Source organism: Xenopus laevis, chromosome 9_10L, assembly GCF_017654675.1.
Source record: "Xenopus laevis strain J_2021 chromosome 9_10L, Xenopus_laevis_v10.1, whole genome shotgun sequence".
Lineage (NCBI taxonomy): Eukaryota > Metazoa > Chordata > Amphibia > Anura > Pipidae > Xenopus > Xenopus laevis.
In genome coordinates, this window is record NC_054387.1 from 135,381,170 (window position 1) to 135,397,279 (window position 16,110).

Sequence of the window (16,110 nt, forward strand, 5' to 3'; positions counted from 1 at the left end):
AGAGGGATATACAGGGGGATATACAGGGGGGATATACAGGGGGATATACAGAGGGATATACAGGGGGATATATAGGGGGATATGCAGAGGGATATACAGGGGGATATACAGAGGGATATACAGGGGGATATACAGGGGGATATACAGAGGGATATACAGGGGGATATACAGAGGGATATACAGGGGGATATATAGGGGGATATGCAGAGGGATATACAGGGGGATATGCAGAGGGATATACAGGGGGATATGCAGGGGGATATGCAGAGGGATATACAGGGGGACATACAGAGGGATATACAGAGGGATATACAGGGGGATATGCAGGGGGATATGCAGAGGGATATACAGGGGGATATACAGGGGGGATATACAGGGGGGATATACAGGGGGATATACAGGGGGATATACAGGGGGATATACAGAGGGATATACAGGGGGATATACAGGGGGATATACAGGGGGATATACAGAGGGATATACAGGGGGATATACAGGGGATATACAGGGGGATATACAGAGGGATATACAGGGGGATATACAGGGGGATATACAGGGGGATATACAGGGGGATATACAGAGGGATATACAGGGGGTATATACAGGGACTATATTATACACATAGTGACTGCTCTAAGCAGATGTTAAAGCAACTGGTTCCCACTAAAAGGCCCATAAAGAAGAGAGAGTAGGAGGATGGGAGGAGGGTGTTAGTGCTGGGTGTTAATTGTGTAATTAGGGAGATTAGATAAACACACAGAGAGAGAATAGAGCTGGGCCCCCACTGTACTGAGGGTGTCACCTGACTCTAATATTCCCTTTATTCTTATACTGCCCTGATAATTGTACTCTCTACCCACACTCATACTGTCTGTCTGTCTAATATATCTCTCCTTATACATTCTTACAAATATATATATATATATAATTATTGCTCTGTCTGTATTTCTATCAATCTCTTATCATTTATCTGTCTGTCTGTCTAATTGATTTATCCATAGTATATATATATATATATATATGTATATCTTGCAAGTTCCCACCATGTATGTAAAGGAAACACGAGTTATATTCCAGGCTTGTCCCAGGAGCTTGCAGTCCAACTGTAGGGAAGATATAATTTAGGCTTTAGAGCCGGCCCCTCCCTGATGTTTCTCCTCCCCCAGTATAAAGCTTCCCCCTGTCCATCCAGTCTGTTAGTCTGAGCCATGAACAGCCCTGTCCCAGTGCCCTACTGCCTGTCCCTGTCTGGACTCAGGAGAGAGATGGGTGAGTCACTAATTGGGGGTGCCGGGGGGGGGGGGTGATTAATTACTTTCAAACTTCCCCATTCAGGGGCAAATTATCATTTTTACATTGATTGGATGCACTGCCCAGGTCAATCCCATATAATTGTATGTATTCCATAAAGAAGTGTCTGTCTCTTTAATTAGAGATGTGCAACTGCTACAATTAAAGGGCAAGTTATTACTTAATAATACTGTATTATGTCTGCTGCTATTGCTGTTATCTCCCTGCATATATATGTACAGATTCATGCGTGGGAGCTGCCATGCTGGGTGCCTTGTATATAATAATATAGAATGAGGGACTCCAGTGAGAGGGAATGATTGGATTATTGGCCAATAAGGGAAGGCAACAGGATTCTGTACAATAGGAGGGACTTTGTGTCGGACGCTCAGGGAACCAATCAGGACTAGTGAAATTGATTAAAAGTGGCTGCTCTGTAACACAAGGAGAACTTCATCGCCCAGGAATATCATTTTTTTTGGCAATCCCTATGGCAGCTCCCGTGGCTTCCATTATTCTCCCCAAGGCACTGTCTGCATGGAGTCTGTATGATCTGTGTGTCTGGGGGGGGTGATGTACACGTATGGGACATGGGAATTATTTTGTAGGTTAAAGTGGAGTGGGGTTGCTGGGAGTATGAGGATGCTGGGAGTTGCTGTACAATTAACCCTGTTTGACTTGCTATCCAGGTGGGCATGTTCACCAGCCTGTGGGCTACTACCTTCCCTCCCAGTGCTGCCCATCCCCGCACCCACCACCCTCCCCGGTGCAGGCTGCAGCACAACTGGAGAACAAGGAATTGTGGGAGAAATTTAACTCGGTGGGAACTGAAATGATTCTGACTAAGAGTGGAAGGTGAGTGACAAGAAGGGGCCACAGAGCTGAAGGTTGCACTCTGTCTGGTTGCTCTGGGTTACTGCACTTTTGCACCCAAGTTGATAAATACCCCCATTTCCCTACAGGAGGATGTTCCCAGAGTTTTCCGTCTCCCTGTCGGGACTGGATGCCAATCTTCTCTACACTCTGTGTGTCCAGGCCGTGCCAGGGGGAGATGCCCGTTACCGATGGAGAGACGGTGCCTGGAGTAAGAGTGACAGAGCCGAGCCCGGCCCCCCAACTCACCTCTATGTGCACCCAGAATCCCCTGCTTCAGGCAACAGGTGGATGGAACGACCCATCTGCTTCAGTAAGATCAGGCTGACCAACAACACCCTGAGCCAGGGCGGGCAGGTAAGTAGCCAATGCCAGGACACGGGTCGGGTTCTATTAAAGTGATGATGTCATACACAGAAGTCTATGAGCTCTAGGGCAGGCTGGGGGCCTCGTACCCAGGGTCCCTTAGTATAACAGAATGAATGGCTTCTTACAGTGTTCTACTTCTCTCTCCAGATTGTTCTCCAGTCAATGCATCGCTACTCTCTCCGCTTGTACGTCATTCCCACTTCAAACCAGGGAGTCCATTCAGCAGCCAGTGTATCCTTCACTTTCCCAGAGACGTCCTTTATAGCAGTCACCAGCTACCAGAACCCTAAGGTAAGCACTCTAACCCCACCTTTAGCCTTAAGGTTCCTCCTCTGATGCCTTCAGACTCTCTCCCCACATTCAGCCCTAAGGTTCCTCTTCTGATGCCTTCAGACTCTCTCCCCACATTCAGTCCTAAGGTTCCTCCTCTGATGCCTTCAGACTCTCATCCCCACATTTAGTCCTAAGAATCCTCTTCTGATGCCTTCAGACACTTAAGCTAGCCATACATGAAGAGATCCGCATGTCTGGTGACATCGCCAAATGAGTGGATTTGCCCACCAACGGCAGGGCTATATCAGGGTAATCCAAACATTCGGCTCTAGGTCTGAATGATCGGATTACAACAAGGAGCAATGGGCTCTGACGGGTCGATCGCCTGAAAAATTAAACCTTCTCGATCGATATTGTGGTCAGATATCGATCGGGAAGACCTGTCGGAAGCCCCCATACACGGCAGATAAATTGTCGAATTGGTCTAAAGGACTGATATTGTCAGCTTAAATCTGCCCGTGTATGGCCACCTTTATCCCCACATTCGGCCCTAAGGTTCCTCCTCTGATGTCTTCAGACTCTCACCCCACATTCAGTCCCAAAGTCCCTCATCTGTTGCCTTCAGACCTTCATCCCCACACTGAGCCCTAAGGTTCCCCCTCTGATTCCTTGTACTCTTCCTCCTCAGTTGTCTTTGCTGAAGATTGAAGAAAATCCATTTGCCAAGGGAATCAAATTCTTCAAAAGTCAGCAGGAGAGGTAAGTTCCTCTGCAAGTTCCATAGAACCACAATAGCGTTGCGATCCACATTGAGATCTTTATCAAGGGTATATATTTGTTTTTAACTCACATTGGTGTAACATTTAACCTTCCATCTTTTGTTGGACTTGAACTGAAAAGCCAAATGCTGATAAGGGACCCTGGGAAATGTAGTTGCTATAAACTGTCTTTGTGTCCGTTGCAGCCACTCTCCACAGAAGAGACTTGGTAGGTTGGAACCAGAGGAGGAAAGCAGCCCAGGTCAGTAAATCAAGAGATAAACCAGTGGACTAATAGCCGAGTGGCTGCCATACTGCTTGCCTCATGCCATAACAATCCTTTCCTTCTCTCAGGCTGTAAAAGAAGTAGAGAGAGCAGGGAGGAAGAGAACGTCGGCTCAGAGGAGAGTGCACAAGAGACACAGAGAGTCTCAGAAGAGAGTGCAGAGAGGGAAGAGAAGTACCAGAGTTTCATGGCTGAGAGGACAAAGATGGAGGAGGCAGGAGAGAACAGGAATGATGGGAGACTCAGTAGACATTTCATGGGGAGGATAGGACAGAATGTCAAGGAACAGGAAGGGAGACCCCATATCAATATGTCCGTCCCACCCATTACTGAGCATTATGACTCCATAGCCCAAAGACTGGCCTGGTTGTCTCCTCCAGCTGTACCCCAAGGGCCAATGGGCCCCTACTCTCCAGCAGCAAGTGTGACGGGCTACAGGTCAGTAATTTGTCCTTTCTGTGACTCCCCTCTTTTCTGCATGACTCCCTGCAACTCCCTGCCCCTTGTCTGTTTCAATGGTTAGTGATGAGACCCCAGTGTGACTGAGCTGCTCCCCGCAATCCTCCCTATTGTTTCTGACAGTCCATATACAAATATATATATATTATAATATCAATGAATTAAACACTCCCCGGTGCTGCTCCTTTATTTCAGGTTTGCCATTCAGTACCATGCGAATATCCCTCCCTTCCATTCTATGGCCTCCGGGGCCCTCCTGCACTCTCTGGGGCCCAACTTCCCCCCAAACCACTGGACTTCTGGCCAATTAAACCAATGTGTCTCTGGGCCACACCCTCAGCTTTTCCAGCACATTCTGCCCCCTCCCTCCCTATTCTTGCCCCCACAGCCCCCCTGCCTTGGCATCTGAACATCACAGGGGGCATATTGAAATGACCCACAATGCACCAGGACAGAGCAACATGGCCCACAATGCAATGGGAGCAGATACAGGGCCTCCACTACAGCAGGACATATTGCTACGACCCACAATGCAACAGGATGAAGGGACAAGGCCCATAATGCAACTGGACATAAACGCCTGACCCAGAATGCATCTGGAGAGAGGGACTAGGGCCACAATGAACTACGGCCAAATAACAGACGTGGCCCCTAATGCCCCAGGTGAGTCTCCTACCCACAATGCCCCGGGACCAGGACATCCCAGCGATGGGAATTAATCACATTGTGATGCTCCCGAGGAATCTGGGGGTGATGAGGAGGGGGGAACGTGTTAGTGATGTACAGAGCTGTAACTCTTATTCTTTTATTTATGAACATTAAACTAATTGGTTTGAACAAAATACAATCGTCCAATCAGAATGTTTCCAGCCAATACCCCACTGGATCACATGCAACCCGAACGTAGTGAAAATCTACCCCCCATTGTTAGTTATAAGGATATTATAAGCCCTGGGACTCCTCTGTGACTTTAAAATTTTCATATTTTAAAACAGCGGGTTCATTAATAGTAATTACCTCACCAAGCACCAAGCTAACATTATTTATGTCCTATATTAATGTGTATAACATTATTAATCATCACCCCTGTGTCACATGTATTGTAATAGAACCTCTCAGTGACTTCTAATATCCTTATCATTTACAGTAGGGGGTACATTATCCCTTATAATACATGACTGATACTCAGAGTTCCCTGTATAACTCAGCCTGCAGCCTTGTGCCTTTATATGGTCACAGAACAACCCCTCAGTGACTTCTAATATCCTTATCATTTACAGTAGGGGGTACATTATCCCTTATAATACATGAGTGATACTCAGAGTTCCCTGTATAACTCAGCCTGCAGCCTTGTGTCTTTATATGGTCACAGAACAACCCCTCAGTGACTTCTAATATCCTTATCATTTACAGTAGGGGGTACATTATCCCTTATAATACATGACTGATACTCAGAGTTCCCTGTATAACTCAGCCTGCAGCCTTGTGCCTTTATATGGTCACAGAACAGCCCCTCAGTGACTTCTAATATCCTTATCATTTACAGTAGGGGGTACATTATCCCTTATAATACATGAGTGATACTCAGAGTTCCCTGTATAACTCAGCCTGCAGCCTTGTGCCTTTATATGGTCACAGAACAACCCCTCAGTGACTTCTAATATCCTTATCATTTACAGTAGGGGGTTCATTATCCCTTATAATACATGAGTGATACTCAGAGTTCCCTGTATAACTCAGCCTGCAGCCTTGTGCCTTTATATGGTCACAGAACAGCCCCTCAGTGACTTCTAATATCCTTATCATTTACAGTAGGGGGTACATTATCCCTTATAATACATGAGTGATACTCAGAGTTCCCTGTATAACTCAGCCTGCAGCCTTGTGCCTTTATATGGTCACAGAACAGCCCCTCAGTGACTGCTAATATCATTATTTACAGTACCATCTCTACCTCTAACTCATTAAAACATGTCCATTTAAAAAACATATTTTTGGGTAACTTACACCAAGCTGGGTGCAGTACTTACCTGCATTGTGCCCTTAGGCAGTTGCTACAAACCCTGATTCTCATATGAGCCAATGCTCTGTCTGTGGGAGGGGCAGGACCAATCAGGAACTAGCTTTTCTCTGCTATAGAACATGATGGTGGGGTGTGGGTTCCACCTACTGGTGAGACTTGGGCATTGCAGCTGAAAGTAACTATCAATATGGCAGTTCCCATGCCCAGAAAGAGAGATATTGATGATTAAAGGATACTGATTATATGACATACATATGTATTTTATTGTATTTATGGAATGGACAGACATTTGATCTCCTTTATATGGGATGAACTTGAGGTTCATGTGACGTGGGCTCTTTCTGGGGGGCACAAGCATTTATGTTTCTGAGCTTCCTTCACTTGCCTGCAGTTCATTTCAAGTCCTGCCAATGCCCCCCCAAACACACACTTGTGGAAACAAAATTCCATGGAAGATCCAGTTTCGTTATGATTCCCATAAAGACCATGAAGTCAGAGTGGGTCGGTTCTGTATCAAGACTAATACAGTCTCACACTGGGTTGGTCTCACTCCAGAGGATTCAGCAGTGACAGACCCAGACAGTGGCAGTCAGTGAGTGAGGTGACACACAGTTAGTACACTGCCGGTTCCCACTCAGTAGGAGCTGCCATGTCCGTCTCCAGTTACACTGCCCTCTGCCTCACTCCTTGCTCTCTGACCCCTCTCATATCTCTGCAGGAAGGAACGCAGATTGGAGGGGTAATCGGTCATGATACCGTCTGCACCGCACTCTAATCCTCTCTGGTAGTCACTTTCTTCATTTAGAACCCACAGATACACCTGAAAGGGAACCAGAGGGCAGCGAGGAGTCACTCCCAGAACCTTCTCATTACCTACAGTCACTCCCAGAACCTTCTCATTACCAACAGTCACTCCCAGAACCTTCTCATTACCAACAGTCACTCCCAGAACCTTCTCATTACCTACAGTCACTCCCAGAACCTTCTCATTACCTACAGTCACTACCAGAATCTTCTCATTACCAACAGTCACTCCCAGAACCTTCTCATTACCAACAGTCACTCCCAGAACCTTCTCATTACCAACAGTCACTCCCAGAACCTTTTCATTACCTACAGTCACTCCCAGAACCTTCTCATTACCAACAGTCACTCCCAGAACCTTTTCATTACCTACAGTCACTACCACAACATTCTCACTACCAACAATCACTCCCAGAACCTTCTCATTACCAACAGTCACTTCCAGAACCTTCTCATTACCAACAGTCACTACAAGAACATACTCACTACCAACAGTCACTACCAGAACATTCTCACTAACAGTCACTCCCAGAATCTTCTCATTACCAACAGTCACTCCCAGAATCTTCTCATTACCAACAATCACTCCCAGAACCTTCTCACTACCAACAGTCACTCCAAGAACCTTCCAACTACTAAGAGTGACTCACAGACCCGATCCACAGCAGAACATACACCCATATTACCTGGATCCCTCTTGCCTGCAGGTGCTGGAAGAGACTTTTTCTCATCATTAATCTGGAACACAAGTGAAGGTTCAGTATGTGAGGGGCCCAGGACCACCTTTAGTTGTGGGGGTATTATGTATATAGTAGAACTATAGTAGTTCTATTCCAATAACAGGAAAGGGGCTGCAAGTTCAGTAAACTAACCTCATGTCTAACTTGCTGTCCCCAATCTATCGCTTGCCTATTTCTTGCTCTTAAATGCCCATTTTCCCTACTGTAGAAATGCTGACTAACTGTCCTTGTCCAAGTGTCTCCATCATTCTTCACTGTCTCCATTTTGACCTATGGTCTCCAACTCGCCCTATGATCTCCATCTTGCCCTATTGTCTCCATCTTGCCCTATGGTCTCCATCTTGCTCTACTGTCTCCATCTTGTCCTACTTTCTCCATCTTGTCCTACTGTCTCCATCTTGCCCTGATTTCTCCATCCCCAACATTGTGTATAAAGAGGGGCCCGTTGAGTATGAATATGTCTAAAAAGTGGGGATCACAGTGCGTGACCCTGGTACAGACTCACTTGTCCTGCAGAAAGACCAGAAAGCGGTTTCTCATGAGCTGGTTGGGGGGGAAGTAGGTTCTGTGGGGGGAGAATGGAGGGAGGAGTCAGTGCAGAATAAATACAAGTCTGACCTTGAAGGTTCAACCAATGACCTGTGTATTAGGGGAGGTGCCTTTGTATTATTATCACTGACCTGTTTATAATAGACGGCATGTGCATCTCCAGCACAGACTCTCTCAGAGGCACAAAGGGGAGGAGCCCAGTGTAATAGAGGAGGAGCAGGATCAAACCGCGGCGTGCGGTAAACATGATAGGCATATCAGGATTCTGTGGGGAAGTGAGGGTTAAAAGGTAGGGTTTAGAGGGGCAGCTGAGGGGGAGGCATTAGACAATTTGGGGGGGGGGACAATTTGGGTGCATATGTACCTCCTCCTGGCAGAGTTTCATAATTGGGTCCTTTACACTGGCCCAAACGGTTCTTTCTGAGCGCTGGTACCGTTTCACTAGATCTGATACCTAGAGAAGTGACAAAGCACAGCCTGGTTATTTTAGGGCCCATAATGCCCAGCGAGGGGTAACTGCACCCCCATCCTGACTCACCTGTTTAACCAACTCGGGGGTTTCCTCCTTGATCTCCACATTAATGGGCATGTGGGGGAACCTCTGGAAAACCTCCTCCAGCTGCGGGATCCTCCGGTCACTGCCCGACGAGTAATGTCCTGCAGGGGGCGACCAGAACTTCATGCACCTTCCCTCACCCCATCCTCACCCCAAATGCAACAGAACTTACCTTTATTAAAGTCCTAACTGCCTTATCAGTGCTGTGAAGCCTATCTAGCAGCTGCCCGGGCTCAGTTACTGTCTGTCTGTGACATCACTGGGGTGGGGCAATTTGGGATGTGATTTTGCATCAATTTGGCACAAGTAAGTACATGAGGCCCAGGGTGTAAAACTGCAGAGAGCAACTCAGCAAAGATATGACCTAAGGCATTGCTTCCCCTTTAACCCAGAGAGGGGCGGGTACCTACCTGGGAAGAAGGTGACCTCAAGGGGTTCTCTGTAGAGAGGCAGCTCCTGGGACAAACACAAGCAGTGCACATTACAAACATGTGGGTGGGGGGTTGTTGTAATAAACATATATATAAAGCAATGTACAGGAGGAGGAAAGGAGGTTTCGCCATCAACATAGGAAGGGTTGTAAGTTGTTAGGGCAGTGACAATATTGAATTCTCTATGGACTGCCCAGTGAGAGGGGGGAGCACAGAGCAGCAGCGGATGGAAAAGAGGGAGAGAGTAACTATGGAGATAGTAAACCAATGGCATCATTACCTCGTATGTGATGTCACAGATATTGACATCATGGCCCGTCTGCCTCAGCAAGTTCAGGTCATGGGACACCACCACCTTCCCATCCTTAGTGATGTGACAGTCGAGCTCCAGGAGATCAGTGTGATTGGACACGGCACTGTTTGGGAAGAGATCCATCCGACCAATTACAACGCCGCGTCCCATGTGATCCCCACTTCCCCCACCCTCAAGGATCCTGGTAACTGTGGGTTTGAATCCCCTTAGTGACAATTGTCAGCATCAACAGCGGGTGATCAGTGTGACCCCAGTTCCCTAATGTGTTGTTTAATGAATGTCCTGGGGGAGCCTGACACCTCCAGGGGCCCCTTTTCCTACTAATATCTATATTAACCCTCGCTGTTCCATGGCCCAGAAATGTCTTACTTGTCAAAAGCCTCCAGTGTACTCTCGATTCTCTCACCTGCTCCTGAAACGCAGAAGTGAAGAAGTTAATATTTCTGCAGTCCCTCCCACTTCAGTCAGTCCCTCCCACTTCTGCTGAATTATACAGGAATCTCTCTCACTCATGTATTATAAGGATAATGTACCCCCTACTGTAAATGATAAGGATATTAGAAGTCACTGAGGGGTTGTTCTGTGACCATATAAAGGCACAAGGCTGCAGGCTGAGTTATACAGGGAACTCTGAGTATCACTCATGTATTATAAGGGATAATGTACCCCCTACTGTAAATGATAAGGATATTAGAAGTTGCTAATAATCCTTTCTATTCCATTGGTAAGAGAACATTTGTTTTGCTTTCAGTCCCAGACACACAGACACTGGGTAGGTAGGTAGGTACTTACCTCCTCTGTGGGAGATGTGGCGGCAGTAAAAGGATAATTTTTTCTTCTTGTGCAGGATGTGGGGGTTCTTCAGCAGATAATAGGAGGTGACTGCATAGCCCCCCAAAACAGGGATCAGATAATAAAGAGGCCGGAGCATGGCAGGAGGGGGGCGAGTGGTGCCTGGGAGTGAAATGGGGAGGGGGGGAGAGGAAAGTGATTAATGTGAATAAATGTGGAATATGAGATAAATGTAGACGAATAAGTGATTGGGAGGGAGGAGGGAATCATGGGAAGGAGGGAGAGGAGGCTAAATCTGTGATTCAGCAAAAATCAACATCTACAGTCCGACCCATTCCTGTACTGATTCCCCTCCTGCCTTCAGCACCCACCAACCTTCCCACCTGCCTGCAGCACCCACCTACCTGCAGCACCCACCAACCTCCCTGCCTTCCCACCTACCAGCAGCACCCACCAACTTCCCACCTACCTGCAGCACCCATCAACCTCCCCACCTGCCTGCAGCACCCACCAACCTCCCTGCCTCCTCACCTGCCTTGAGCACCCACCAACCTCCCCACCTGCCTGCAGCTTCCACCAACCTCCCTGCCTTCCTACCTACCTGCAGCACCCACCAACCTCCCACCTACCTGCAGCACCCATTAACCTCCCCACCTGCCTGCAGCACCCACCAACCTCCCTGCCTTCCCACCTACCTGCAGCACCCACCAACCTCCCACCTACCTGCAGCACCCACCAACCTCCCCACCTGCCTTCAGCACCCACCAACCTCCCTGCCTTCCTACCTGCCTTCAGCACCCACCAACCTCCCCACCTGCCTTCAGCACCCACCAACCTCCCTGCCTTCCTACCTACCTGCAGCACCCACCAACCTCCCACCTACCTGCAGCACCCACCAACCTCCCCACCTGCCTGCAGCACCCACCAACCTCCCTGCCTTCCCACCTACCTGTAGCACCCACCAACCTCCCTGCCTTCCCACCTGCCCTCAGCACCCACCAACCTCCCTGCCTTCCAACCTACCTGCAGCACCCACCAACCTCCCCACCTGTCTGCAGCACCCACCAACCTCCTGCCTCCTCTTGGTGAACACCAACACATTGATAAATATGCATATAAAAACCCCAAAGGAATGAGCAGAATGTGGCTGAGCTTTAATCTCATATTTTGATAAATCTACCCCTACTGTCCCCCCATCTTTGAACTGATTCTCTCAACTGCCCCCCCTCTCTGCGCCAGCACTCACCCAGCACCCTTTGTCCAACTGGCAGTTTCGGTGCAATTAAACCTTTGTTCCTTGTGGCTGAGGTGGCACCTTCCTCCTGTGATCCGGTCACAATGGGTGCCCAGTCACACAGCCAGTTCCTCAGAGCGGCCACCTCTCCAGCTCAGATCCTGCTGGGTCACAACTCGGACAGAACCTCCCAGTTAATCCCACGCTTTCAGTTTCCAGTAATCAGGATTATGTGGTGGTCCAGTTCTACCACGACGCTGCCCCCATTGTCTGTATGTCAGTTGTCCTCATGGAAAGGAATGTGACCAGTCAGCAGGGCTTTCTTACTCATCCCAGAACATAAAGGGTTAATGGATCCAGCTGGCACACAAACAAGTTCTGGTAAAGTCCCAGTAAGATTTGGCTTGTACCCCCCTTACACCTGCTCCTCTTCCCTCCTCTGCTCCAGGTCCATCTCATGTGGGATCAGCACCTTGTGAGCAATGGGCAGGGAGGGTGTTATCTTTTTATCTCCCTATGTAAATACACCCACACCCAGGTGCATTCCACTACAGGTACATACCTGCCCCACGTGTACACACAGGGACAAAACCAGTTTGGCCACAGGCCTGCACCTACCTCATGTCCCAGCCCATTCCAACTCTCCTCCTGATACTGGAGTCACTAGTGCAACTGCAACACCCACACAGGCTCAACTACTGGCAATAGACTCATGTGCCAATAAGGAATAGCACTCACCCCAAATCTCCCCCTAACTGACCTTCAGACTGGGCTCCCTTAGCTCATAACAAGGTTACAGATATATAGAAACATTGGGGTGTCACCCTGCTATAGTTCCAGGGGTACCCAGGGTACAAATAAGCACTCACCCCAAATCTCCCCCTAACTGGCCTTCAGACTGGGCCCCCTTAGCTCATAACAAGGTTACAGATATATAGAAACATTGGGGTGTCACCCTGCTATAGTTCCAGGGGTACCCAGGGTACAAATAAGCACTCACCCCAAATCTCCCCCTAACTGGCCTTCAGACTGGGCCCCCTTAGCTCATAACAAGGTTACAGATATATAGAAACATTGGGGTGTCACCCTGATATAGTTCCAGGGGTACCCAGGGTACAAATAATCACTCACCCCAAATCTCCCCCTAACTGACCTTCAGACTGGGCCCCCTTAGCTCATAACAAGGTTACAGATATATAGAAACATTGGGGTGTCACCCTGCTATAGTTCCAGGGGTACCCAGGGCACAAATAAACACTCACCCCAAATCTCCCTCTAACTGGCCTTCAGACTGGGCCCCTTAGCTCATAACAAGGTTACAGATATATAGAAACATTGGGGTGTCACCCTGCTATAGTTCCAGGGGTACCCAGGGTACAAATAAACACTCACCCCAAATCTCCCCCTAACTGACATTCAGACTGGGCCCCCTTAGCTCATAACAAGGTTACAGATATATAGAAACATTGGGGTGTCACCCTGCTATAGTTCCAGGGGTACCCAGGGTACAAATAAACACTCACCCCAAATCTCCCCCTAACTGACCTTCAGACTGGACCCCTTAGCTCATAACAAGGTTACAGATATATAGAAACATTGGGGTGTCACTCTGCTATAATTCCAGGGGTACCCAGGGTACAAATAAACACTCACCCCAAATCTCCCCCTAACTGACCTTCAGACTGGACCCCTTAGCTCATAACAAGGTTACAGATATATAGAAACATTGGGGTAACAGTCACCCTGCTATAGTTCCAGGGGTACCCAGGGTACAAATAAACACTCACCCCAAATCTCCCCCTAACTGACCTTCAGACTGGGCCCCTTAGCTCATAACAAGGTTACAGATATATAGAAACATTGGGGTGTCACCCTGCTATAGTTCCAGGGGTACCCAGGGTACAAATAAGCATTCACCCCAAATCTCCCCCTAACTGACCTTCAGACTGGGCCCCCTTAGCTCATAACAAGGTTACAGATATATAAAAACATTGGGGTAACAGTCACCCTGCTATAGTTCCAGGGGTACCCAGGGTACAAATAAGCACTCACCCCAAATCTCCCTTGAATGGACCCCTATTAACCCACTGTCATTCCCCAGACACACAGATGACATGCTGGTCAGGTAAGTCTCTATTAGTAAAGAGAAGAATAATGCCCCCTGCAGGTCAGTCCTGGTATCAGTACAACTCTCACTAATACAAGGCAGTGTATGATGGGGGGGGGGGGTTTAAGAAACTGAGGAAAACAAAGCACACGATTGCCGTCCCGCCAGCGATTTACATTCTACAATACATTCTAGAAAATAGACACAAAAATAGAATCCCGAATAGGAGGATACGTTTTAAAGTCACAAGGAACATTTCTCTATTTACTGCGTAGAACAGATAAAATGTCAGAATGGGGTTCTTGAAAAACTTCAAATGAAGGATTAGTAAATCGATTGCCTTGAGAGCCGGTGAGGGCTGATAAAGTGAAAGCTCTGAAATACTTACTGTATTCAGGGCAATCTTTGCTTTTTTTTACTATTCCAATTAAACTTAATTAGAGCAGAATCAAGTTTCTTGATATTAGAATGTTTTATAAGCAAAGGGACATAAATGAATGGCTATATCAGCTTGGGGAATATCAACAATATAAAAAAAAGAGCACTCGTCCCGTAAGATTCAGGGGAGAATTTGCCCATTTTTCACACATGGAGGAAACCTCCTGACAAGCTGGAGAAATATTTAATGAATACAAGTTGTTTAAATGTGAAGGAATTATTAAATATTTATCTGATTTATTGGGTATTTAAGTTGAAATTTTTTGAGTATATGAAAAAGAACCGTAAATATTTATTACTTCAGCTTTGTGGACATTAACTTTATAGCCAGAAAATAACTGAAAGTCTTGAAGAAAATCAAAAACAACCTTGAGAGAAGACTGTTTTTTTTAAAAAAAATTAGCAATAAATCATCTGCAAAGGCTAATACCTTGAGTTGCCTATTATGGATGGTGATCCCCCCTTTACAAATCAACGGTTTTAGTGCAATATTAAATAAAAGGGCAGATAAGGGACAACCTCGCCTTGTTCCCTTAAATATTTTAAAAGGTAACGACTTAGCTCCCCCCAAGATGATTTGTGTTTTGGGACTTTTATAGAAGCATTCGAAATATTGGAAAAACGGGCCCGTGATACCAAACAAAGAAATGTTTCCATGTAATATTGTCAAATGCCTTTTCAGCATCAATATTAAATATGGAGCTAGGAGTTTTGTGTTTTCTGGCAAAGAATAAAATATGAATCAGAGCCCTAATATTTTTGGGGCCTTAGAGATTACAGAGGGGAGAATTAAAGAGAGCCTACCAGCAAGGGCATTGGATAGTATCTAGATATCTTGATTTAATAAAGAAATCGGCCTATAGGAGGAGGGAAGGCTTAAGTCCATGGGGTATATTTATCAAAGAGTGAAGATAAAGATCAAACAGGCCTCTAGAATGAAATTCCGCCACTCTCCATTCATTTCTATGGGATTTTTAAAAGAGTATTTATCACTGGGTGAAAGTGAAACTCATACTTTGATAAATACACCTTTCACAATCCCAGATAAATGAATGGAGAGTGGCGGAATTTCACTTTAGAGGACTGTGGTGGTCTCTAACTTCACTCTTTGATAAATATACCCCTTGTCTTTTTTCGGGATGACTAAGATTCAAGATTTCACTAGAGGGTAAATAAATTTTTTTTAGAAAAGGGGAGATTTTGTCCTTCATAATTTTGTAAAAAGATGGAGTTAGGCCATCAGGACCTCCTGCCTTTGACGTTTTGGAAATTGGACTATTTTGATTTTTTTAATTTTTTTTTAAATTTTTGTGATCATTTCTAAAGAAGTGGGACTTAAATGAAGATAACTCTTCCCCTTACCACTGCCTTCCAAGTTTCCCACATTAAGGAAGGGCCATTCAAATGTTCTATGTTCTCAGGGTTTTCTCTAAGCAAATCAGGAAAGGCCCATGAGACTTAATTGTTTGGGGCAGGAGACTTGGAAACTAGAAGTGATACTGGAACATGGTCTGATATGTCTGTTTCCTTCATCTGTTTCTATAGTTCTATTAATAAGGTTGTGGAAATATAGTCTATTCTAGTTCCAACATTCTGAGTAGGGAGCCCCTATCATGGCCCTCTTCATGTCGCCCTCTATTCTAACACGCTCCTTCTTAATGAGTGATATAAACGCACCCCTAGTCCAAGCTTTACATGTGTCCCAAACTGTCGCTGCTGTTGCAGTGTCTGCGTTTATTTCCCAGTTGGGGCTGGAGGCTATCTAGTAGGGATGCACCGAATCCACAATTTTGGATTCGGCCGAACCCCCGAATC

At 46.6% G+C, this 16,110-nt stretch overlaps 2 protein-coding genes across 2 annotated transcripts; one reads left to right on the forward strand and one right to left on the reverse strand.

The window, feature by feature from the left end:
• The first annotated feature begins 1,198 nt into the window (after nt 1-1,198).
• Nucleotides 1,199-5,150, forward strand: tbx6r.L (T-box 6 related L homeolog). The gene is given in 8 exon segments (NM_001097074.1): nt 1,199-1,269; nt 1,980-2,145; nt 2,253-2,520; nt 2,680-2,823; nt 3,494-3,564; nt 3,770-3,825; nt 3,918-4,287; nt 4,504-5,150. Coding segments are annotated over 8 exon segments (1,350 nt in total). The 5' UTR covers nt 1,199-1,208; the 3' UTR covers nt 4,718-5,150.
• Nucleotides 5,151-6,570: 1,420 nt separating this feature from the next.
• On the reverse strand, nt 6,571-11,967 carry gdpd1.L (glycerophosphodiester phosphodiesterase domain containing 1 L homeolog). Its single transcript, NM_001096670.1, is given in 11 exon segments — nt 6,571-7,151; nt 7,822-7,873; nt 8,381-8,440; nt 8,556-8,689; nt 8,789-8,878; nt 8,963-9,081; nt 9,391-9,436; nt 9,692-9,827; nt 10,094-10,136; nt 10,517-10,678; nt 11,763-11,967. Coding segments are annotated over 10 exon segments (1,005 nt in total). The 5' UTR covers nt 10,656-10,678; nt 11,763-11,967; the 3' UTR covers nt 6,571-6,965.
• Between the last annotated feature and the right edge of the window lie 4,143 nt (nt 11,968-16,110).